This window comes from Ambystoma mexicanum, chromosome 1p (genome assembly GCF_040938575.1).
Source record: "Ambystoma mexicanum isolate Mex_15411 chromosome 1p, UKY_AmexF1_1, whole genome shotgun sequence".
NCBI lineage: Eukaryota > Metazoa > Chordata > Amphibia > Caudata > Ambystomatidae > Ambystoma > Ambystoma mexicanum.
In genome coordinates, this window is record NC_090921.1 from 174,266,821 (window position 1) to 174,293,443 (window position 26,623).

A 26,623-nucleotide genomic window follows, 5' to 3' on the forward strand; every position below is an offset into this window, starting at 1 on the left:
AAGTGCTGAGAAAAGACCAAAGTCACTGTTCTACATAACTGTGCCCTATTTGTTTTAAGTGCCTTATGTGGGAGGCTAAATCGAGGTGAGGCTCTAGTTAGGGGGCATTTCCGAAATACGAGGGAGTGTACTTGGGCCACTCACCCTATCAAGAGCCCCCTCTCGCCTTTGAGGGAATGGAAGCCTGGTAAGAGCAGGAGAGCTGGGGCACACTGGCATTATTGACCCTGCTGGGGGCAGAACCTGTAATTAATAAACAAAAGGAGAGGCCAGGAGCTCCAAAGGCTATACACAGCGCACCCCAGCTCTCCTTTGGTGCCTTATTGAGGAGCCATCATTCAGTCCTTTCATTCAAGGAGCCGTGTGGTTGAAGGGCCGCCTGCGGGTGTTATTGACCCCCACAGGCAATCCTTTCACTGTACGGCTCCTTCAGTAAAAGGGCAATCTGTTGGGTGTTGGCTCTTTATTGAGAAACAAAGAGCCGTGGCCCGTTTAGCCAAGCTCTGCATGGGTAAAGGGCTGCCTGCAAGTGTGAGCGCTTCAGATTAGAAAAAAGAAGGAGGCATCAATGTTTGCATCGGGTGTGCTGGGGTCAATCAGACTGTGACATGAAACCCACAGCACTTCTTAATCAATAAAAAAGGGGAGCTAAAGAGATTCCAAGCTGCAGATGCAATCAAAGGTCAACAACATTAACCAAAGGATCCTTGGGCCTGGAACCAGCAGCCACCGACCTGAGGCCTGGAATTAACCTGAAGAACTTGCAGCCTGGCATCAGCTATTCTCAACATTAAACTCAATCTGCAGACTCAAATCATGTATTATCAACATTAACCCGAGGAACTTTTAGTTTAGAATCAGCTGTCAACATTAAGCAGAATAATCTGCAGCCCAGAATCAGCCTTCGACAACACTAACCTGAGGAATGTGTAACCTAGAATCAGTTGTTGACACCATTAAACAGAGGAACCTACAGCACAGAAACACCTTCAGCCAACATTAAACCTACAGCCTGAAATCAGCTGCCACCAACATTAACCACAGGAGTCTGTCGCCGGAAATCAGTTGTCGCCACCATTAAGTAGAGGAACCTGCAGACTGGAATAAACTGTTGCCAATATTGAGCTAAGACACTTGCAGCCTGGAACGGCTACCAACATTTAACAGTTCACCTTCGAATCTGGAATAGGAGGTAACCTGCAGCTAGGAATCCACAACCAATACGAATAATAATTAAAAGGAACCTGTAGGCTGGAAACTATTTTGTCAACGGTCGCAGGAACCTGCAACTTGCAGAGCGGACATTGCGAAGCCTGAGGGAAGAAGAGGTTCACGGAAATAGTGGAAGTAAACAGCTGTCTATGGGACTCTTCACTTGAAGACATGCTGCTCTACACTAGTGCTTCCTATCAAACGTAAGAAGCCGGAAACCAGAGCTAGCTGATTAGTGCCAAGTGCGAGGCTGTCACCATGCTACGGAAGGCTGCTTCCTTTGACCTAGTTACTAGGCGAGGGAATCTTTACCAAAGACGACAGACGGGGACAGAAAGCTGTGCATAACATCCTTACATCCAGGGATTTAAGTGGGCTGGGACAGAGCCTCTGCAGACTCCAAAAATGGCTCCCGAGCCACGCTGACACCCCTACCACGACCTCTTTTGTTACCCCTGCCATAACTCTGGGTAGACTGCTGGTTAGTGTTCCATGTAGTACCCTGGCCTTGGGAATAGTTTGAGCCTCTTTTGGAGTTTTGTCCGCGAGGCTGACTAAAATTGCCATTCCCTCTCTGGTTAGGGGGTTTGTTGGTTAGTTGCCCTAGGGACTTGAGTGTCTCGTACTCATCCTTGGCATTCTTCAGCGCGTCCTCGACCGCCTTTCCAAACAATAGGTCCGGCTCCACCGGCTTATCTATCAATGATGCTTGGGTTTCGGCCTTGAAACCAGACTGCCGCAGCCAAGCATGTATCTTGATGACCGTGCTTTCAGCAATTAATCTGCCGGCGTTATCCGCGGCATCAAAGGTTGATTTTAAAATGCAACCTGACACGGCTCTCCCCTCTGCCGAAACTCGTGCCAATTGGCTTTTTCAAGGGTTCTGGGGCGGAGCCTATGAGAGCCGCAACTTCTTCCCACTGGTGGCAGTTGTAACTAGCCAGCAGGGTGGTGGAGTTGGCAATCCTTGTCTGGTAGGCGGAAGTGGAGGCTACTTTCCTGCCCAAGCCATAAATCTTCTTGCTCTCCTTGTCGGGGGGAGCTTTGGACGATGACAAGGGTGTTCCCACCCTCTTACGGGCGTTTGTAACAACCAGGGAGTCCGGTTTGAGATGTCCCCTTATGTACAGTGGGTCAGAATGGGCTGCCCTGAAAAGCTTTTCAATTCTGGGGTTTACTGCCCTAGTGAGATTGGGGTTAACAAGGGAAGGGTCTATCCTCCTTTGTATTGACTTAAGGATAGGGATGGCCTGAGCAACAGGTCTCTTTTCTCCCACCAATTCCTCTGCAAAGTCCCTCTCTTCCTGAGCACCTTGGGTGTCAATGTGGAAGTGCTGTGCCGCTCTGGACAGGACCTCATTCAGGAGAGGCTGGTTGTCGACAGGGGAGTCTGTAACCGCAGGCTCTTTCTCTACCCTGTATTATTATTATTCCTCCTCCTCCTCCTCCTCCTCATCAACCCCATAATAGCCTGTCCCAGTTTTTTCTTCGAACATGCCCATGTCTGGATCCTCACAAAAGGATGGATCTTCCTGATATTGAGAATAGGGCTGTACATAGAAGGGGTCTGAAGACTGAGTTGGTGCTTTACCCCGGGACTTCTTACTTGGGGTTATTGGATCCTTAGAGCCTGAGGGAGTTGACCCTTCTGGGGTATAAGAGAGAAAGTGTTCTGGGTTTTTGGCGCAGACATCTGCCAATGATGACATCCTTGACATTACTCTGTCTAGGTCATCACTGGACCATTCCCTTGAACTAGGAATAACTCTTTCCTGGAGTGCTTTCCCTGTTTTATCCTGACTAGACCTACTGGTTTGAACAGGGGCCTTAGGGACAACAGACTGAGATTTGTCCTGACTAGAACTTCTGGCCTGAACAGGGGCCTTAGGGACAAGAGACTGAGACTTGTCCATCTGTTTAGGTGGAGAAGAATGTAGTTAGGAGTGGATGTAGGCTGGGACTGCTTAGGCTGGGACTGCTTACTTCGTTGTTTTCCCCCCTCCCCGCAGGTGGAAGAGTGTTCCCCCGATTTTTGGGCCCTATCAGAGCTTTTCGGTGCCTTGTGCCGAAATTCGGGGGTAGAGTCCCTGTCTCTAGAGAGTGTAAGGGATTCGGTAGCAGCCTTTGCGCTGCCTGCAGACGGCGACTCCTTGAGTGCGGCCTGGGGGTAGAGGTCGGCGGCGTCCTCCGACGACCGAACCTCAGTCACTAAGGGGAGCGAGGCACTCTTAGCAACAGTGGAGGGTTGCCTGGTGTCATGCAGCGATCTCGAACGCCCAGAGGACACTGACTCGGTGGACCGTTCTCTTCGTGCCTCTTTCCGAGAACTCGACGTGCGCATCGAGTCTCGGTTGGACCATTGTTTGCTGGAAGTGGTGTGGGTAGCGCTCGTGTCGCCGGGGGTCTTCCCCATAGCTGCCCTGCTGGACAACCTTCCGAGGTCGGAGACTTGCGCTTGGCTGTCCATCGACGCCACATTGCCCTCGCCGTCCGAAAGTACGGCGTCGCTGCCATCGCTGAAGGCACCCTGCGCGACCATGGCCTCTTGTCGCCTGGCGTGGTGGGCCCAACGCTTTGTCGAACGGTCCTTAAGGGTCTTCGGTTTAAACCGACTGCACGCTCTGTAATTCGCCTCGGGATGGCCCCTCGGCAAGCAGAGGTTACACGTGGCGTGTCTGTCAACCCAAGGATACTTGCGGTTGCACTTGGGGCAAAATTGAAAAGGGGTACCCTCCATACACACCCTGTGGCAGCGGGCTAGGAGTGTAGAATTATGAGTAATGTACCTATATTAATCAGAGTGTAGGATATGTGCCACCCCCCACTCTCCCTACTTGCATGGCCGAGTTCAGAGGACTTCCGAGGCCTGGGCCGAGGCCTGAGGCCTTCCGAGGCCCAAATCCGTTGCTGTAGTCTGACGGTTGAATTTTCTCCAATCCGGCGTCGAGTGTTTGTTCGGAGACTCGACGTATAGGTGGAATAAACGGGGAAATATATAACAATATTTGCAAAATCTGACTAAGTCAGGGAACTCCGCTCAGTGCTTCCGACCAGCATGGCCGAAAAAAACAATCTGAGGGTCCTAGACGCGCGACAGATCATGGGTACAGTGGACGTCACACTAGGGATAGTATTACTGGCACGCCCTGTGTCGATGCCCATTTTCGAAAAACAAACGAATACTCCGCAGCTTCCACTAGATGTCGGCCTATGCACAGCATGTGATCTAAGCAGATTCCACAAGCATAATATATATATATATATATATAAAAAATGTGTGTGCGTACCTTACTATAGTTTGTGTACTTTGCAAGCAACATATTTCTGTTTATAAAAGATGGCTTGCAAAGTACACAAACCATAGTAAGATACGCACACAAATATATAAAACATTTATATTTATTTGTGTGCATACCTTACGGTTTGTGTACTTTTGTAGGCCACGCCCCTCCCACAACCCACGCCCCAAATGAGGCCACCCCTCGATTTCTTACCCCACTTAAAGCACTGCTTCCACCCCAGGGTGGGAGAAACACTGCCCCCTGGAGGTAACCCGAGTCACTGCTCCCTTACAACCTACCAGACGACCCCTGCTTCCCGGGGCAGAGGAAGACTCGGGTGACCCGACGCTGTACGTCTACAGGGAGGCTCTCAAGTGCCATGACAGGGCTGGACACGTGACAGCCGCAGCTTTGCGCGTGGAGAGGCCTCGGGCAGGTTGCAATCCGACTCACGTTCTGGGCCGCTGTCTCACTGCGTTTGACTTCCGGTGCCAAGTTGTGGTCTCCGAGTTAAATCGAGGCCTCACTTTGGCTGAATTAGACATGCGTCATAGATTGTAAACCGGGGCCTACAGAAGACTGTCGCTGTGGGGATCTGTGTCGGGAGTCTCGCTCCAGCTACTTACTGCTTCACATAGTCCGCAGTCCCTTGACATCTATTTCTGGAAGGCACCAGTCTGCAGTCTTGCACCGGCTATTTCCAGAGTACTCCAAGCTGCAGTCTCTTGCCATCTATTTTCAGAGTACCCCCATCCTCACACTCCAGAGTACATTAGTCTGCAGTCTGTGTAGCTACTTCCTAGTGGCCCTGTCTGCAGTCTCGTTCCATCTATTATTCCAGAATGTTCCAGTCTTTCTGCATCTGTCTCTAGAATGTCCCCACTTGCAGTCTCTTTTCAACCATAAATACAGAACGTGCCATTCCCATTCTATTGCGTCTATCCAGGAAGTTGGTGTGCCATTGTCTAACTCTGTAGTCTATGTGCAGCTACTTCCAGGGTGCCCTGGTCTCTCCCAAAGCACTTCCAGGATGTCCACGCGTGCAGCCCCTTGTAGTTACTTTCAGTGTGCTCCAGTCTGTAGTCTCTGCGGCTACTTACAGAATGCTCCAGTCTGCAGTTAGGTCCAGAGTGGCCCAGGCTGCAGTCTCTCTCAAGGTACTTCCAGGGTGTCTCCAATCTGCAGTTCCTCCCAGAATGTTCGTCTCTCTGCAGCTACCGTCAGAATGCTCCAGGTCCAGGATAGCCCAGTCTGCACTCTCTCCAGGTACTTCCAGGGTGCCTCGGTCTGCACTCTATCCAGGTACTTCCAGGGTGCCTCAGTCTGCAGTCTCACACCAGCCGTCTGCGCCTAATAGTCCAGTTTGGGAGCTGGCCTAGTTCCATCCCGCGAACGAGGGGCCTGCTGGGGCACGCGTGTCTTCAGCACCCACGGATCTGCCGTGCACAACGGGCCGCGCAGCCGGTTAGGGGCCACGCCTTCGCCTGCAAGTCAGATCATGCTGGGAGTTTGTAACGTGTGTATGCTTTCCCAGGGCTGCTTCATAGGAAACACGAGTAGTAGAATGGAGCGTATTTTTTACCAGTTTTTATATAGTGCACCATGCGTCCGAATGGCAGCTTCATTGCGCTGCGTTTCAGCATGTAACTCATGTTGAAGTACTGCCGAGTCGAGTTAGGCCCCTGCAACAAGCAGTATCGACGAGGATAGACAGACCCCTACAGCGTGGCAGAAAGGGTTATACTCTCATACCCCGGAGCTCACCGAGACTGGTGAAGATAGAACCTCCCCCATAAGAGGCGAAACACACGTCTGTCGACGCTGTTTTGTTTGTGCAATACACAGTGCAAAGAAAATATATGCAAGTCTGAGAAGGAACACATGACGACCTTAGCTTAGATTGTCATGGTTTTGCCACTGTCATTTGGTCACAAAACACATTTAAATAGTGTGTGAACACTAATTGTCCAGAAGAAAAGCACTGAGGTGATAAGTCAACAATGAAGTCTGTGGATTAAGAAAAGTGAATTTTTTGCTAAATGTAATACTGCTGCTTTGAGCTTTTTTCAGTCACTTTTACTAACCCCATCAATTATTGTTTGTGAACACTAATCCACCGAGAGTGGATTTGAGATTGATATTTGGTGCTACTGAGTTAACATTTTTATACAATAATGATAAAACAAAGAATATTTTTTGTACATTAAACCATTGAGCACAGAAATGTTCCTGCAGGAAGAAAATGTTTTGAATGGAGTATGACTGAGCGAGAATGAGGATGATGGAAGTTTAGTCAGACTCACGAGAAACGCGTGTCTCTAACAGGTGTTCTTTTTTTCTAGATTTCCCTCCCGGCCCCACCTTTTTCTTTAGCTTGTATAGCCCATACAGCAACACTGATTCTTGCTCCTCCAGCAGCAGGAGATAGGTGTCAGAAGATTGTTTAGAAATGGCAATAGAAGGCTAGCAGGTGAAAAGAAGGTGTCTGTATGCTGCATTTGCAATGGCAGGTTGTTCCAGAGGGGGTGTGTCATTGTAGAGAAGCACCTGTCCTTGGCCTTTGCTCATGCTCCTGGGGACTGCAATAATGTAGGGTAGGCCTGCAGAGAGCACAGGGTTGTGGTTGACAGGTGAGATTTGTTTTTCTGCTGTCAATTACTTGTGCGCGTACTTCACTGTGAGGTACAGGACCTTGAAGGCTTTCATCTGGGAGCCAGCAGGTGTTGCCAGATGTGCACGGATGTTGGTTGTCTGGCCTTCCCATAGTCAAACGTCTAGCTTGGCAGCAGCGTTCTGAAATCTTTGCAGTTTAGATTTGGTTGCACCTGTGTAAAGGGCACTGCAGTGGTTCAGCCTAGAGTTGAAAACTGTGCCCGATCAGCAAAGGTGGGTTTTTGAAGTAATGTAATGGCAGGTGTTTCTTGAGCAAATTAATTTGCAAGAAAGCAGATTGATCCACAGGAACTGGCCGTTATTGCAGGCAGAGGAATGCATCCCTAATAAGACCTGGGTTGTGCACCTAGGCCACGATGAGGACTTTTGCTCCAAAGAATATATGAGTTGGGGTGAGCAGAGTCAGGTGGATTTTATAAGAGGTGTGGTGTGTATGGCTAAGATTGCAGTTTCTAGCCCATTGAAGAAGTTGAGTTGATGCAGTTCTGCCCCAACCAGCTCTCTACGTCCTCCAGCCCCAAGGACACATTGTGAACGGGGAAGTTCTTCAGCATGAATCAGGTCCATGAGATCTTTATCAAATGGTTTGAATAACAACGGCGACCTCCGGGGAATACCAAGTTGCGCAGAGCTATGGGGAACAGTCCCCAAAATCTCATGCTCTGCCTACAGTCTGTGAGGAAGGAATGCATCCATTTCAGAGCAGCAGGTGAGACCTCAGCCACATCTTGCAGCCAGTGGAGAAGGGTGACGTGACCCACTGGGTCAAATACCGCAGAGGCCTAGCATTAGCATATGGATAGGGTCCCGATTGGATATGTCCAGCAGGTTACACCAGACAGACCAGCGCAGTTCCCGCACAATGCTGTGGGGGGAGGAGGAGGGGGCGCAGATTGCCCACCACTAGGCAATATGTTATATGTCTTAATGAGGGTCTAGCGTTGTGCTATGACCACTTTCTCAACATTCTTAGTGTTGCATGCAAGCTCTGCGAGTGGGAGGTAGCGCCCATTTCTGCTGGATAAAGCGATTGCACACCACGGTTGGTGAAGCTGCATTCAGGTTGCGCAGGGTCAATGCATGAGCTTCAGCTATGGCTGCCCAACGAGACCGTACAAGGCTGTGGCTGTCCTTGCATGGTCAGACCTCCGGGAAGAGGCAGGGCATCTGATGTGTGGGCCGAGATCTAGTTTGTGCTCTGTGGTAGAGGAGACGCGCCTCATTTGGCCCGAGCGATTGAGATCCTGATTTTCTGCCCCTTGTCAGGCCCCTACCAGGGTTCTTGCATTTATTCAGTGGTTGACGTTGCACACTGTAATGAGAGATGTTCTTCTGAAACACAGCGAACAGCCCCTTTGAGTTATTTAGGTCTTCTTGGCTGTTGCCCGAGAAGTACTCCTGCTTGGCCCAGAAGATGGCTTTATGATCTGTAGTTCTGGCATGATGGCCTGGGATGTCCGCCAGGCAGCGACTAGCTTGCATCATCTTCGATGCGTGTCAATGATTCAGAGAACCAGACGTTGGAGCGGGGGCCGCTTGAACTCTTCTGGAGCGGTGTGCAGAACTCAGCCACTAGGTCGGTGGACATGGTACAGTGCAAATGTTTTGTGATGTTCTACTTGTTTGCAGGCAAATACAATGGGTAACATGTCTGGTGCACGCCTCTTAACATGCAAATTATGTTATTTCAAACAGTAAAAAGCCTGCAAATCTGTGGCATAAGCCGCGAGTACCTCATGTTGTCTAGACCGCCTTTCCAAGTCACTTATTTTTTAAAGTGGAAAGCATATCCGCCATGTTGTGTGGCTGTTTCGGATTTGCTTTTAAATCCTTTTTTACTGTTTAAACGTGCCGATAAAGATACTGCGTGGCTTCTTCAACCCAGGAGCATTGGGTAGAATACTGGAAGCTCTGTCCAGATTGTGAAAGGTGTGTGGGGAGCTACACTGCTCCACAAATGGGGACTAAGACACAGTTTTAATAGAATATCTTACATTTGTTAATTACAGGCTACTTTATGAGGGGAGAAAAACCTCTATTGAAGCATCCCATTCTTTAAGCACTACAAAAGACATCCTTATGATCATGGTACATTTCTCCAATGTGGAAATAATCCGTCAGTTTGTTCATATAAGGAGATGAACGTTTTTCTGAGACAGTAGTGTTATCTTTGCTTAGAATTGAAAAAAATAAAATGAGAATCTGTTTACATCAATTTCCTTCAACAAAAGATCTACTACCTCAATGTACCTGGTTTAGTAGAGTTTTATGACGGGTCGTCGACGGATCCTTCTTGCGTGAACTCCCTTTAAGGCAGGAGCCACAGATCGGCGAGATTCCTCGAAGAAAGGGGTGAACATTGTTGTCAAGGCATCAGCTTCGGGCCTTGCGGTGCTCGTTGATATGTCGTGGAAGTCCTGTGAATATGAGGTGTGCAGTGAACTTCAACGACGATAGTTTGTTGCCACACAGTCAAGAGCGTAGGCCCAGCAAGGGTTTTGGGTTGTCGGCGATTGGCACTAGACCACGGCTGACCTTCGGATCTTCATCAGCGTCTGGGAGGACTTCGTGTGGCGGGAAATCCACCAGCATATTCTTCTCGGTTCCTCGTCGTCCTGAACTTATTTAGGTCTTCTTGGCTGTTGCCCGAGAAGTACTCCTGCTTGGCCCAGAAGATGGCTTTATGATCTGTAGTTCTGGCATGATGGCCTGGGATGTCCGCCAGGCAGCGACTAGCTTGCATCATCTTCGATGCGTGTCAATGATTCAGAGAACCAGACGTTGGAGCGGGGGCCGCTTGAACTCTTCTGGAGCGGTGTGCAGAACTCAGCCACTAGGTCGGTGGACATGGTACAGTGCAAATGTTTTGTGATGTTCTACTTGTTTGCAGGCAAATACAATGGGTAACATGTCTGGTGCACGCCTCTTAACATGCAAATTATGTTATTTCAAACAGTAAAAAGCCTGCAAATCTGTGGCATAAGCCGCGAGTACCTCATGTTGTCTAGACCGCCTTTCCAAGTCACTTATTTTTTAAAGTGGAAAGCATATCCGCCATGTTGTGTGGCTGTTTCGGATTTGCTTTTAAATCCTTTTTTACTGTTTAAACGTGCCGATAAAGATACTGCGTGGCTTCTTCAACCCAGGAGCATTGGGTAGAATACTGGAAGCTCTGTCCAGATTGTGAAAGGTGTGTGGGGAGCTACACTGCTCCACAAATGGGGACTAAGACACAGTTTTAATAGAATATCTTACATTTGTTAATTACAGGCTACTTTATGAGGGGAGAAAAACCTCTATTGAAGCATCCCATTCTTTAAGCACTACAAAAGACATCCTTATGATCATGGTACATTTCTCCAATGTGGAAATAATCCGTCAGTTTGTTCATATAAGGAGATGAACGTTTTTCTGAGACAGTAGTGTTATCTTTGCTTAGAATTGAAAAAAATAAAATGAGAATCTGTTTACATCAATTTCCTTCAACAAAAGATCTACTACCTCAATGTACCTGGTTTAGCAGAGTTTTATGACGGGTCGTCGACGGATCCTTCTTGCGTGAACTCCCTTTAAGGCAGGAGCCACAGATCGGCGAGATTCCTCGAAGAAAGGGGTGAACATTGTTGTCAAGGCATCAGCTTCGGGCCTTGCGGTGCTCGTTGATATGTCGTGGAAGTCCTGTGAATATGAGGTGTGCAGTGAACTTCAACGACGATAGTTTGTTGCCACACAGTCAAGAGCGTAGGCCCAGCAAGGGTTTTGGGTTGTCGGCGATTGGCACTAGACCACGGCTGACCTTCGGATCTTCATCAGCGTCTGGGAGGACTTCGTGTGGCGGGAAATCCACCAGCATATTCTTCTCGGTTCCTCGTCGTCCTGAACTTTCTCCGTCGGGACAAAGCGGTCGACGGTGACGAGCAAGGGATTCCTTGATTCAAATGCCTTGGGCAATGGAGCGTTGCAGCTCCGTCGACAATGACGGTCGTCGACGGGAATGGACTTCAATGTCTGGACGCTTCGCTTCAGATTCCTAGTCTGTCACAGTCTCCTGTCAGCAGCCTTTCGATGACTGACTTCCAGGGAGCCTTGGTGAAGGTTAGCTGGTACACAATGTTCCCTCGTAGCTCAGGAAGGTCTCCTAGCAAGGTCCTCTCTTGGATCATTTCTTCGAGACATGACAGCTTTCGGATTGCGTCGAAGGAATGCAGCTGCAAGACCTTCTAGCTGGGCTTCAAGGTAAGCATCAAGTTTTGACATCAGCTTCTGAATGATTCTCGTCAGTGAGAGGTGCGCAGATATACTGTTCTGTCTCTTATTTACACCGCTGAGCCTGGCTTGGCAGCCAATCAGGCTCACATTGCATTCAGGCCATTCTTCTCTATCCAGACACTCACAACAAGGAATGTGGATTGGGACAAGCACCCAGCCCTTTAGCACTCCATACTGCATTCATACCAGTTTTGGGCAGGGCTGTCTCAGTCATTGTGTCGCACACCAGAAACCAGACACCCATAACATGAAATGTATATTGGTCACACACTCCATTCGCCCAGGTCCCACCCCAAGGGCGTACCCACAACATACAGTCATTGGGAAGGCTCAAGCCAGTCTGGCCTCGACTTCCCCACAATACTATATATGGAACTTACACCAAACAGCCAGTCAGGGGGAAGGGACAGAGTCAGAGCTTCTGGGAAAACAAAGCAAGAGGCCACAGGGGCCATCTTGTCTTCTATCAGATATCAACTGATTCCAATGGCAGAGCCTCGGTATCCCAAAATGGAGGATACTCGGAGCACCTGTCAAATTCAGCATGAGCTGCCACCAGTCCATACCATGTTCTGTGGGCCACACACAGGTGCCAAAAACATACAGTAGGGGTACACGGTTATACCCACACCCATGGGTGCCATAAGGGTATGCCAAGGGTCTGTTCACCCCACCAAAAAGAGGAAGAGCTGCACTGCCGGAGTCCCACATGGAATGCTGTGCAGAAAATAAAACAGAACCCACATGATAAAAGGACTACGGGTCAAGAACATGGAGGCCCTGTCCCTCCAATACATTTCCAGCATCACAGTATCAAAAGCCCAGAGCAAAGCCGGGTTTTAAGATGTTAAAATGACCAGGTGGGTTCACTATAGAGTGATGTTTACAAAGTTCTGAGATGAAGCGGAAATTACAGGTATGCCAGCAGACCTGGATGTGAGGTGTGCTTCTCCGGCCCCTTAGATCTGTGGGAGCTATGAATGTTAACTGGCACCACTGCGAGGGCTGGGCCACAATATGAGAGTCTGCTGTGGTTTTAAAGGTGCATTTTGTGCAAGATAAGGACATGTGTAGAATTATGCGTTGGGTCTGTTCAGGGCTATTCAAGGGAAACCCGTGAATTGTGTGAAGTTCTACCGAGGGCCAGTGAGAGATATTTAGAGGCCAAGTAAGTGTCTTTTAGGCTACCTCCGGGGGCTGCGTAATGCCAGGTCATATTGGTTGTTTGTATAATGCTTATGCTACAGACCCACATCAGTGCTACACTATAAGCAGGACCACAACAGGATCAAACTACAATCCACGGCAGAAGGAGAATTGCTGCCAACAAAACTTCCAAAATGATAATTAAATTTCATGTTGCTGAATCAGAATTCATGATCAGTTTAATTTTCGGTTGTTTGATTAGAATTGTCTTTGTTCTTTTAACTGTCCAATCGGAATCCACACTCTTCATTTAAGATTCCAATTGGAATTTTGGCACCCCAAGTGGGCAATACAAATTGCAAGATTGCTCGGTTCTATATTCTGAGTAGTCCAGAAAACATCCAACCCCTCAGTATCCATTGGGCTTTATGAGCCGTCAGTCTGCACTGGACATTTCAGTTTTCTGATTGGTCATTCAGCATTCCGATTTGGGCTGGGTTACTGGGAGTTGTCAGAAGAGGGTTTTTCCGAGTCATGCCCTCTTTCTGCCGTGTCCATTGCAGGAATCTGACCTGCATTGCTCGGAGTGAGCAAATGCTGGCAGAAGCCGGAGTGTGTGTTACTCTGCCAGGAAGGTTACTCCCAGGAGTATGCAACACGTGTTTGCTCCTTATTTAAAATTAATAATGGAGCTGCTTACTTCTGGTGTTCAATGCTCTCATTTTTGGCAGATAAGGCAACAGACGGATAGTGGGGTAGCTTTCTGTCCAGGATCATATATTAATGATAATGGCAATATCATGATCATCGGTTTCGCCGGGGTCAGCCACGGAGCATCACACTGCCCAGGATGCTTTCCCTTAGGGACGTGGGCAAGCAGGGAGAAGAACTCGGGCCTCATGGTGCCAGCCTCAACAACGCTGGCACTAGAGCACATCTTGCCTCAGCAGACAGTGGGGAGTGACTTGCAAGGTGGTGGATAGCAGCAAGACAACAACGCAAGATTGGGGAAGCGAAAATCCCACAAGTGAGAAGGGGACGGTGCGTGACCAGAGGATACACATGGCCCTCCTGTTCAGGCATAGCTAGTGGCTAATGTCCAGGTGGGTTTTTGGAGAGGAATACGCAAATAAGGGGATAGTGCTTGCTTTGGAAGGCACTAGAAGCCTGGGATAGTCATGCACTGGGTTACTGTAGATGCTAGCCCATGTATGGATAAGGGAGGTGGTGCAGGATCATTGGTTCCTTCAACCATTGAGGTTGAGACAGGAATAGCATTTACATACATGAAAGAAAGCACAATTGGCCCACAGCTACCAGATATGGAGAGACAGGGGCTCACAGACCTAATAACTTCAAAGAAAACTGAGTGACGTATTGGAAGCCTTACAGTTCCAAGACTTTACGTCCAGACTAGGAACTGTTATGAAATGTAATCTTGTACTGCAGGTTCACAGTCCTTCGATAGTTTTGTTTTTATTTAGCACGAAACTCACCCCTTCTCTTAAACCCTCACGGACTAAGGAGAAAACACTTGCGTTTCTGTTTTACTGCACGCCAAAGCAGTGTTTGATTAGAATACATTTGATTTGTTTGAACCTTTCATGAGTCTCATATCTTTTGTGGAGCCCATCAACTATGACGCGGCTCTGGGCCAAATTATACTTCAAAAGGTGGGCTCTGCAGCAATCTACGCGGTAAGGGGGAGTGCTCTTTACCTACCTACACTAATGATGGATAAGTGGCCATGTGCCCTATTGTATAAGGGGTGAGTGAAGGCTCCAACACAGAATATGCTGCCACAGGTGAGCATAATGCCCTTGGAGTCTGCTTTACCCTGCACAGTGGTGTGCCGCCTAATCCCTTCCTTGGCTATTCTGGTAGTGTGCCAGTACTCTCCTGCATGCCGTACATTGTTTTCCATGTGCAGTAACATGCAATCCGTTTGCACAGCATGTACAAAAGCATGTTCCATGCCCGGTCCAAATGCCCAGGGACCCGCACGCATCTTTGGAACAGATGATGTCGTGCAACGTGGGTTTGATACCCGGTCCCACACTTTGAAGCAGGAGGAATCGGCATAAAGCGCCATATAGTTGCCCAATATAAATAAACATTCTTCATTTTTAATCCAAACAGCAAAACGAATATCAGAATGCAAAATGCAAGCCAAGACTGGAAACACCAGTCCCACATGGCCAGGACCAAGCAGAGAGCTTGATAGTTCCAGCTCGTAGCTGACAAGACCCGTTGAAGCGCTCACAGCAAATCCTCCCGCCTGGGACATTCTATGAAAAGGGTGAACGAGGACAACATCAAAGGGTCCTACTCACCTCGCTGGCCTAGTGACAACATTCGCATTCTAAGCACAGACATCACTAACCTGCAACACCGTGGTGACCAAAATTCAGCTAAAATAACAAACAAAAAAAAAACAGCTAAATATAAGAACAGGTGTGGTTGACTTGGGCTCTGTGGATAATGGACTGTCTCAGGATAAGTGGCAGAGTTTGGGTGAAGGTCGGTGGTGCGCAAGTGTTGAGAATTACATGTTCGGTTTCAAGAAATGCTTTGATGTCCGAGACTCAATTGCAGTAAAGTGGCTATGCAGGGGTTGGATCTGGTTGAGCTTGTAAGTGTCATGGAGGTAGAGTTGCAGGTCATCAGCAGAGGAGGGTGCGTAAGAGCTTCATCATCCGCAGGGCGTAGATGTAGATATTCATGAGTACCGGATCCACAAAGATCTCCACATATATCTTGACTTGATCGGAGAGATGAAGTACCAGAGAAAAGAGACTCTGGCAATTGCCACCGAGTAATGTGGTGAACCAAGGGAAAGAGGAGTCCAAAACTCCTGCTAGCGGATTGGTAGTTGGGCGAGATTTTGTGGCCTACAGTGTCAAATGTGAACCGAGATCTAGAAGTGGTTACAGATATGCCTTACCCTTTGAGGGTGTGGTCTCAGATTTTGAGATCTATTCTTGCACTGTGACCTGGATAGAAGCATGATTCTAAAGGAATAAAAAGGCACGATTGTGGAGAAGAATCTAAAGCTGGCAAACAATTCTCCTCAAGGGTTTTGGAACGCGTAGGGAGACTGGTGATGGGAGTTGCTGGACCGAGTGAGGGTTTTCTTTAAAAGGGATGCGATGATGGCTTGTTCAATGGCGGCTGTGACTAGATCTTCTTTAAGCATTGCTTTATTAGATGTGTCCCGGGCTGGCTCAGGAGTCTGCATAGTTTTATGAATGTTGGCGATGACGAGGGCAATGCTGGTGGCGAGCTGTTGAAAATGCTAACAAGGTGCCCGGCGAAAGTGGAGATGGTTGCAAGAGGGAAAATTGATGAATTGATGATTTGGGATCAGTCTAGGACAAAAGAGGACAACTCCAAACATTTTACAAATGTATAGTGTTTAAAAGTGATAGTTATAGTGGAAGATAAGTGCGCTAGTAGTGCTAGGTTGGATGTCCCACTGAATAGTCTAGACTAATGAGGTTTTCAGAAGATTCTTAATGAGAATGTATGAGAAAAATAGACCCAACGGCCTGGGGAGCTGCTGCTGTGTTCCTTGGAGGCTGCTGTCACGCAACGCACTAACGCTACTCCACGCCCATTTCTCTATACAAATGGCAGAGAGGCCCGCCGAAGCCTGCGGGGACTCCAGGGCGCGGGGATTCAAGGGCACGGGGACCCAAGGGTTGGTGCTGTGTTCCTGGTGGACTGCCGTCATGCAAAGCGCTGGAGCACCAAGCCATGCCCCCTTCCTCTATACAAACTGCACTGAGGCCCTCCAAGGCAGAAGCCCGCGAGGACCCATGGGCGCGGGGTGTTCAGCTACCTCAGGGGCTGCTGCATTGTTCCTGGGAGACTGCCGCAGTGCAAAGCTCCGGAGTGCTAAGCCATGCCCCTATATACAAACTGCACTGAGGCCTGCCAGGGCGCAAGGGCGTGGTGACCCAAGGGCACGGGGTGTTCAGCTCCAAAGTCCCGCGAAAGGTGAGGAGCAAGAAAAAGGGGAGTGGTGAAGCTGCACTCTTTTCTTTGCGAGCTAATTTTGGTGAGCCGAAACACCTCTTGCTTTCCCCTTGCCCCACCTATGGACATGGCAACGAGAGCTGTGGACATAGAGGCTGTTGCCTCCCCCCCATCCTTCCCCGCCAATGACCCCGCCGGAACCCTGTACTAACAAGAGGACATTTCTAACTGTGAAGCGAGACTGCTGGATCAGCCTCCCTTAATTACTGTCCCCGATTGGCCTAAAGTTGGGGACCACAGTTCTTCTATGCTCACAGGGGATGCGTACAATTTAATCAAGATCACTTGTTTTCCGGGAGGCGGATCTTCTATCAAAGGGACACCTGCAATTGATCTTTCTAGAGAGGGCAGCCTCGAATATAATGGCAAGGGGAAAAGACCATGGAACATCTATTCATCACATAGATGACATCAGCTTGGCCCATTTAACAGACACTCTTGGGGCAAGTTCCACCTCTTCTTTGGTTCCTTCGGACTGTGGGATTTCCACTTTGCCTGCAGCCCTTCAGGGGTTTTGTGAATCCGGACCTCTCCTAGCAGTGCACCTGTCGCTTTCCCTACCATCACCCATGCGCCTCACCCCTTGAGGTCCCACTTCGATATCCCTGTGAAATGTTCCTCCAACGTTGCCACTGTATAATCAGAATCCCTGCAGACTCTCGCACATTCCAATCAAGAGGGTCACACGGGTTACATGGCTGATACCTCTATTAGTGTACCACCGAGCCTCTACGATCCAGGCCCATAGGAGGCGGGATTCCCGCCATTAAGGTCTAGCATTGAACCAACATTGGAAGCTTCCGACAGTCCCTTAATGGACACTTGTGGCCCGTTGGCTGAAGAAGGACTTTTGCTAGGTGTCAACTTCTTCAGTCCAAATCCACCCGAAACCTCTTATCCCCGCTCCAGCTGTCACTCTTGATAAATCAAACCAGGACTGTCAATGTTCTTTGGTCCTCGTCGAGTTGGCGGCAATGAAGAAGCTCCTGCTATTGATTCTTGCAAAAGGCAGAGGCCTAGGAAATGGTCCCCCGGGCGATTGCTATACATTAGGTGAGAATATTAACAGGGCGCAACCACCATCTATGAAGAAATCAGGCAGTGCCCCTATAATGGACCAGATTAAATTCGATTTTGTATGGTTCCACGACGATCACTAAGGTAGTGTTCAACAAAGGGCAACATGAGTCAAGTATTGTTGGCATTAATTCAACAATCCCTAACCACCAGCCAACCCCTCCCCCCAGTGTCTTGAGGGGCTGGCGGGGGGGTGCAAGAGGGGGTATTTGTGAGGAGCTGACCAAAGGGGGCTTGCCCAATCTGGGGAGAAGAACCAGAGAAGGTGGTTATGGCACAATCCCAGATCTGGTTACTGGTAGTTTTTCTAAACCCCAAACGCCCACTATGCAAGTTGGTGTGGTGATTTGAGGGAGGGTTCAAAAAAACGGGAATGGTATACATGAATGGGGTCCCTAAACGTACCAGTGCTCCGTTCGAATCGAGAGACACCCTAACAAACAAATGCACCCATTGGCTGTGAACAGTCTATGGATGCTGCTCCCTAATAAGAGGATCTCATAAATTGTAAAAGACTAAGTGACAAGAAGAGAAATATATGACTATTCGCCTGGATTGAAGGGTCCCGACCTTGGCCGCTTGGAGTTGCTCTACGACGTCGACCAAAGATTTGTAACTCCATTGTAATAAGTGTCTGCCCCAGTTTTGTTGTTGGGCCATGGATCCAGACCCTCATTGCTCTCTGGAGCCAACATAGTTCCATTAAGAAAAAAATCTGTTGTGCCCACCAAGGTGCGAGGGAGCCACCCCCAAGGCCATGCATGTAGTGTTTCTGCCACATTAGGGTAGAAACTATGGTTCTGGTCTAGCATCGCCATAATGGCACCCCCAGTTTCATGACTGGGGGCCTAACTTGCTTGCTTTATATTGTATATGTTTCAATTATGTTGAGATGAATACGTCTACTTTGAGGGCCTATGGCCGAATAAAGTTGATGAGAAAAATATAAACATATTAGACATTTCAATGCAGATTATCTGAATGATTTTTGGTCGTACTAAATGGAGAGAATGTTCCAAATCAGTGAGTTGATCAAAACTGTTGTAGAATTGAGGTACTAGATCGGGGATCTGCAACCTTTGGTTCTCTAGAGGTTTTGGATTGCAATTACCCTGAGCCCTAACGAGTACATACCATGGTGAGGGATCATCGGAGTCATAGTCCAAAGCATCTGGAGACCCCTGCACTGGATCAAATAGCAAAGCATCGCACAATTTTGTTCATGCAAATAATCCCAAACTATGCTCTTCCCTACACAGACGGGCAACAGCATACAAGCAACCAACATAAAACTAGGTTGTATCCTTTGCTCTTCTCCCAGCTTAATCTCTGTGCCACGCCTCATGCAGCCCACTCAATGGGTGCTAAGTGGCCCAGCAGGAGCCAACCCTTTTCTTACCACCAGGACTGCAGGTGGCCCCTAAGAGAACAGGTAAAAATAGCATGGCTCGTCTCATCGGTCTGCCTGAAGGAAAAATTCAGGTTGGGGATCTATAGAGCGATGGCATGCTGGCTTCCAGCTGCTTCACAGCCCTTTCGAGACACTCCCAACATACTGCAATAGAGATTTTTGCCATAATAGAGTTGCCACTCTGATTTCAGATTTTGGTTAGTCGACAAGGTCTGTATTAAAAGAAGGGTTAACAGACTGCCTGCACACCTGACCGTAGGTTAAGTAATAAGTGGGCATGTGAACGGGCCAGTGTTCAGAAGTCTAACCAAGGATCAGGAATTTAGTTTAATAATCAAAAGGACACCCACCCTGCCTGAAACACCATTTAATCCGGTCTCATCTATTATTTGTAACAGCTGGTCTTCGCCATTTTTTTTTTTGCTTAGACATTAATGAAGACCAAAACTCCCAGAACGCATCATCAAGTTAAATGAAATCCCACGGCTAAATCATCTGGTTACCAAATGCCCTATGGTGTATCTGGAGGCATAGCTCTCAGGCTAAGCGTCTGCCTCCGACACAGTGTCAGCCTACACTTGTAAAATAGGCATCCCGGTAAGTGCCGACTCAGCCCTTCATCTTACCAGGGTCGATATACGGAGTACCATTACATTGGTAAATAACCAGCACAGCTACAGCGTTTCGGAGCGGGATGAATACGTCATTAAACACTAATGAAGAATATATAATTATTATAATAAATATGCTGTGGTGGAGGTAGTGCGATTGCAGATGAAGGCAATATGCCGGAACTGGGAGCCATGTAGGGAGTAAAGTGAAGGAGCAAATATTACGACTCATGTCTCCACAGTTAACAACTTAACCGCAAGTTGTACTAAAATCAGATACACGTTGAATACGCACCCTCAAAAGTTGAAATAAGGCACGCTACCTGTTACGAAGAGACCCATAAGCACACATGGACACGCCTGGTGAATCAGTTTAGTATTGTACGTTTTAACCCACAAATATCCTGTAGCAAGCAATAAAGACCGTTCCTTTTCAAAACGTTTAGGCTGGGTCTCCCAAACATAGTTAAGTGCCCCTTAAATAAAACAGCAGAGATATAAAACGTGTACCTGTAGAAGTCTCATCCAATGAGGAGTCATCAAAGTCTTCTTTTTGTTCCTGCGATGAGCAGGAGGAAGATGGCCGCCCCCTGTGCACTTTTACAGCGACGTGTCGGTGCAGGTGCCGGTCTGTCACCGCCGGCGGCTCCTCTTCCAAAATGTCTCTTTGCAACTGTTTTTTTAAGGAGCCTTTCCGGAAAAATGGCAAGGGTGCCTGTGGAGTCCGTGGCGGCTTCCGAGGTGCTTTTGGTGGAACAGTGGGTGGGACCACCTCGTTTTCCTGAGAGGTCTGGGACCCAAGTTTGCTTTTCCTAGGGGGCTTGCGGATAGAAGCTGGTGCCGGTTCACAGAGAGGCTCTTGTAGGGCGTCGGACGAGGGTGTTGAGTCTGAGGAACCGCATTCACAATCAGCCGCAGAGGTGAAGGCTTCCTCGTCGCTGAAACTGCTGTCGGGCATGGTGCGATAGGAGGTTAGGACAACATTGCCTCCGCTCGAGCCTTCTGGGGTTGAACTGTCATGGTGGCCATTGGTCATGCCAGGGTTCTTCATACCGTTGGTCATGCCAGTGGCACTGGTTAGAGAGTGACGCCGTATTGGGTAGCTGCCACCAAAGGGCTTTTTACTCAGCAACGCCATGGTTGCCTTGGAAGTCCTGCTCTTAGCGTCAGGAATGTCGCCAGCAACGTTCCCGTTCACATCTTCATCAGTGATGCGTTTCGTGGTTTTGGTGGCCTCTCGGTTCACCACAAACACCTGCCGAAATGGTGGCGACTCGTCTGCGGATGACGAGGAGTCCGAAAGTGTTGCAACGTCTTCTTCCAAACTGGTTACGTGTACATCGGTCTCAGGGACCCATACCATCACCATGCCCGGCCTTGTTGCATGGCAGCTGCAGGGGCAATCCCTCTGGCATGCGGGCACATTCTGCACGTTGACATGCGATCCAGCCGAATGATTAAGATGCCCGGCAACAGGCTGCTCTTCTCTTAAAACTTCAAGAATTAAAAGAAAAATAGAAAATAGAGAAGATTTAGCAGAGCTCGGTTTAGGCGACACATTAAACAAACATGCATGCATGCCTTCATAGGACCATTCTACACAATTCTCATCTGTAACGAAGCCAATGCCAAAGCGACTACTTCATGATGCAATTAGCTGAAAACTTGGTAAGTTCTACGGATAAGGGACAAGCTAAGATAAAGAAATTAACAAGCCATCGACCAGGACAAATTCATAAGGGCTGGCCCTAAGCACTGGACTCCCAGAGCCGAGACAAACTTCTGCCTACAGCAAAGTCACCATCGGAAACCAACTTAATACACCACAATCTGGAGAAGTCAAAGACACATCCCAGATTCACAATTATTTCAATTTTCAAGCTAGTAGCCAAGTATTGTCCACATGCCCACAGCACACCAGGTCTTACTTAACACGAATCTATCATCACTTGCCAATGCCTAGTGCACATTTTGAGGTCGACATATGGTAGATCTATGTTGGCACATGGTGTCCTGCACCAAACCTCTTCACCCCTAACCATCCTACTAACCCCCACTCAATACCTCAATCAATGCACCACACCTCCAACTCCATCCGCACCTGTGGAGGCAGAAATGATCCAGCGTATTGGGCTGGAATCATTAGAAATGGTACTGACACCTTGCCTACGCCCAAGTACCTAGAAGCTGGCTAGTACACAGACCGGGTTCTCCCGGTCTGCATGCTTCACAGCATCACACACACACAAATCACTCCTCTTCTCACCAATCCTTCCCAGCCCTCTACATGCATTACTCTGCACAGAAAGGCAGCCCAAAAAATGGCAGATGCTGCACTTTACAACACTCTGCTCCATCAAGTCAGATGTAGTATCGGGGGTGTACTGCCATACATCACCCTCGTATAGCCATATCTTCACTCACATGCACACAATGCATGACCGTAGGGGTAGTCACTAAATGTTGGCCTGCACTGCTCTTGCTTCGATCAGCATTGATCTGCAGCCTGACCTTGCCAGTCGGTGGTTGAAGCGGCCAAGTCTTAATCCTACACATTGCCCACCATGTGCAACCCGCTCTACAGGCAAGGTCGGTCTGGAGACCACCATTGACCATGCATCAAAAATATCTTGCAACCTCCGCCTAACTTTCCAAAATAATTACAACTCGGAGGACAACACTGTATGGGATGAAGGGCCAAACTATGCGAATAGTTATTGTATGCGCATAATAAACATGCATATAGAGCACGCCGCAAGCCAAATTAATGCTTGGAGCTTGAAATAGAGAGATGCCAACATGAAAAATCATCTAGTTTTATGAACTTCAAAAGTATGAGTGGCTGAGATGAAGAACCCGGGGCCTGCAGATTATGTACAGATCACCCCTCCACAACCCTTTTAGCTATCTCAGCAGCTTGGTAAAATGCCAGTGGAGCTGTGCACTCTTTTCTTGCCACACCTTTTTTGGGCTCTGCATGCTAAATATGGGGTCAGTAAGACCTAGGGTTATTGTGCTTTGCTCGTGGATGTAACTGGGCCCGCCCCTGCTCACCATTGCCCAAGTGAAGGATACCTGGACACGCTCCCCTCTGCAGTCGGCGGCCTCGGCCTACGTTCCATCAGCGCTCATTGGGTGCAACAAATAGATTGAAGACTCTGTGCCACCAAGATTGCTTTGCCCACTACCCCTTCCACCTTGGTCCTATATTAAAAGGCTTTAAACTAGACTGATGATGTGAGCACTTAGGCTTGCTTGAAGGACATCCTCCAGCAAATGAGAATGACCTGCATTTCTGGAGACGCGTGGCACAAAGTCGGCATGCATTCAACGGGTACCTTTTATGCATGGTCCTATATGGTTTCAGTTTTTATCTGCTTAGTTTTTTTTATAAAGCATCCGGAAGTGCTTGGAAGTGCGGCTGTTGGGCTGTGACTCGCTGCTGGAATTGACACTTGGACTTGGGACGCAGACTTTGCAGTCGAGGCGTCGGCAAGAGGAAGTTTGCAGCGTTGTCGCCGCGCGAAACGCGCAATTATTTTGGGACTTCATTGAAGCTCGAGGGTATTTATGTTTCCAAGGCACTCAATGATTATTTTGATTTGACTTGACCGCGGGTTCACCGCGGGTTGTGCAAGAGGAGTGAGTTACTCATTCGGGTTCTCTCCTCCCTTTAGACACGCCCACTGGTCCCACGCACTGCCGGCCCACCTGCTCTCAGCCACTTCCACTTCCTTAAAAGCACAGGTGCACGCGCATCTCGCGCGCGCATCCGGAAGTGCTTGGAAGTGCGGCTGTTGGGCTGGCGGAGGGAGGAGGGGGTAAGAGCCATTAGGGCTGTGCAGACTTTTATACTAGAGGCTGCTGTGTCTTGCTGCATAGGGTGTGATTGAAAGAGAAGGAAAAGAGAAATAAAAAAAGTGAATTGTGTACTTCTGTAGTTATAATCGACTCACTTGTGATAAATGGGGAAAGTCAAGCTCCCGCCTCGCAAAGATGCAAGGGCGGACTTTTTTATTGCGGTAAGCACTAGAAGGGCGAGTTTGGCCAGGGCAGCAGCTTTACCGCTGCCTGAGGCAAATGAGGAAGAGGCTGATTTACTACAGTGTGCGCAACAATGTTCTCAGTTAGAAAAACAGGCTGAAGACGAGAAAGAAACCAAGTATTGATGAATGGTTATCGCAGGTGCAGTTGCTCTCAAGATTTGAGAGGATTAAGTATTATGTTTTACATAAAGAAGAATTTTAAAAGGAACAGTGGGAGGCTTTTAATGAACTCTATGTGTGAATTAAGTGCTGATGGGCGATGGTTTTTGTTTCAGAGTGGTTAATTTACTATTGTGTTCTTTTTATTGTGTTTGTCTTGTGTTGTGTGGTTGTGTGTTTGTGGTTTTTTTTTCTCTTGTTTTCCTCTGATTTTTGGCTAGTTATTTCAAATTAGGTTTGTTGCGATTAGTAGAGATAATTGATAGGAATGCTTTTTTCGTTTTATTTGTCGTTTTCTTGTTATCATAATTGTTGTTTTGGAATGAAATGTATTTCTTTTGATAAATCTTTAAATAAAGTTGTCAAAAAGAATAGCTTTTAAAAAAAAAAAACAAAAAACAAAAACAGGCTGAGGACCATATTGATCCATCGCAAGAGGATGAATTCTTAAAATATGCTCAAGAACGGTCTCTTCTTGAGAAACAGAGTGAAGATATTATGGATCCTTCTCAGCCGCTCTTTGGGGAGGAAGAGACAGGGAACATTGCTCATCCTAAAGAGATGGTAACTAACATTAATAAAGAGCAAGAGAACACGCCCAAGTTGAATGACAAGGATGTACATGATAATTGGAATTATGATAAACTGCTGGATTTCTCAAACGGTACTACATTTGATAAGGAGAATAATACTCTGAGCAGTTTGAATTCCCCGCCGTCAGAATTCACGGTAATGATGACAATCTTTAACCGTTTAATTCTGTCGGAACTCCGTAAGCAAACAGAGTGTTTGACAAATTTAGCCTCCGACATCAAAGTACTACCAGATAGTCTACTAGACAAATTGTCAAAATCCCTTATGAAAATAAAGGAGTGGGAAGGGGTTGAAAGGCCAGTGGAGCTCACGAAGGAGCCCCGCCCGGAAGAGATAATTATGTTTGACGCATCACAGGAACTGGCCCGAGATTCTAGTGGGATGGGGGGGGGGGGGTCACATCCTGTTGGAGGACACTGTCCTAAATTGTTAGGAAGTTACAACGAGGACAAATGGGTCTGAGGATCAGATGACAGAATTTATTTTGTCTAAAAGACAAATTAAAAAAATGGCAAAACAAAAAAAGAAAACCAAACAAAAATGGAGCAATTACAAAAACATCTAGAAAATGTATGCGAAATGTTATTCAGGATGAGCTTGATGAATCACCAACTAGAGGTACTAATCAACAGCAGAATAAAAACAGTCTAAAGGAGGATGGCAGGGCCACCAGTAAAATGAAGGATCAAGCCACTCAAAGTGCATACGTACAAGGTGATCTACCACTTTGTGAAGTTCTGAAAAATAAAAACAAAAAAGACGAGGTATATGAAATCTTTAATGCGGTTCCTCCACAGGAAATAACAGCTAATATTGGGTGGCTTGCAAAAGCCAAAGAGACTAGCATCCCAATTTATAAGGAGAGACCCATGACTATAAATATCACGAAGATGAATGACATACCTGTTGATAAGGCCCCGGGAAGGAATATGATCCCCATCGTTGATAAGGGGGGCTTGGGGAGCAGGGATTGGAAGATCCCCCAAGGTAACAAACTCAAAATTCATTTGTGTTCGACTAGGGGCGATACCAATCCTGGCAATCTAGAACAGGGTTTGGACAGTGGAGCAGATAATCATGGTGTTCTGAACTCCAAAGTTACGGGGGGGGTACAGATGGGAAACATTTATCACCAGGATAATCAGAAAATAGCTGGTAAAACTCGGGAGAATGCCAATGATGAGACCCTTTATCAAAATATACTGAGAGTGCTAAGAGATAAACAACAGCAGGTGGTACCCAATATTGGGAGGGAATTGAGACAGATTAACACGAGGTAGGAGACCTACGAAGAATATTGTTCTGGAAGGAGGGGAGAGAGCAATGGAAGGGAAGATGGGATGAAGGAGAAGGATCAGCTCCATCAATTTCAGTTACTGGACATGAAGGACCCGGTGAGACCGGATCTTCCAGCCCTGGTTCTGACCACATTATTCCAGGAACAGAATAACATCTCCCTAAATTGACCGTATATTCTGTCTCTATTGGGTCAGATTCCTAACCTAAGTTTAATTGAATCTACAGACATATACCTGGTCGATTATATACATAGGCTGGATTATGTACGTATAGTTATACCATCCCCTTTGGTCAGAAACCTTATGATGAAAGAAGCAGAAGAGTTGTATCGGAGGGGTTTCGATATTTTTGAATATGTACGGTCCCAGTCACATCCAATAGTGACACCTCGAAATATAGGCAGAGAGCAGAGGGACAATCCTTTAAATAAGGAGGAAGGAGAAAGGAACGAGGAGAGGGCACAGGAGGAGACACAGGATTGGAGATGGCTAGCATTGTCCCCGAGAGAGTCCATTGAAAATCTCAGAAAACTAGGAAAGCCACTCTAGTAACGACAAATGGTACTTTGAAAGTACTAACTTGGAACTCGAGAGGTTCGGCAAATCTCCTAAACAATGTGACTTTTATGAGGGATTTGGCACAACATAATCTACTCTTTATCCAAGAAACATGGTCAAAGGTCCTTCTATGTTGGGAGGGATTTACGGTGTGTTCACTATGTGCCAAAGGGGGAGTTAGAGGTCGTCCTAAGGGAGGCCTCTTCATTGCAGCAAAGAACCACTTGAACCCCAAAATTATGGGAGAATG

General features: G+C 47.7%; 1 protein-coding gene across 8 annotated transcripts in view; it reads right to left on the minus strand.

Annotated features, from left to right (window-relative positions):
• Window positions 1-26,623, minus strand: part of ARHGEF15 (Rho guanine nucleotide exchange factor 15) — a 592,319-nt gene that overhangs the window by 90,422 nt on the left and 475,274 nt on the right. For 7 of the 8 annotated variants that reach the window (XM_069646189.1, XM_069646186.1, XM_069646177.1 and 4 more), the window contains one exon: window positions 20,229-21,212. The exons of the other annotated variant lie outside the window; for it this stretch is intronic. In XM_069646189.1, coding sequence (XP_069502290.1) covers window positions 20,229-21,212 — 984 coding nt within the window. The remainder of the gene's footprint in view (window positions 1-20,228; window positions 21,213-26,623) is intronic. 8 annotated transcript variants of the gene reach the window in all.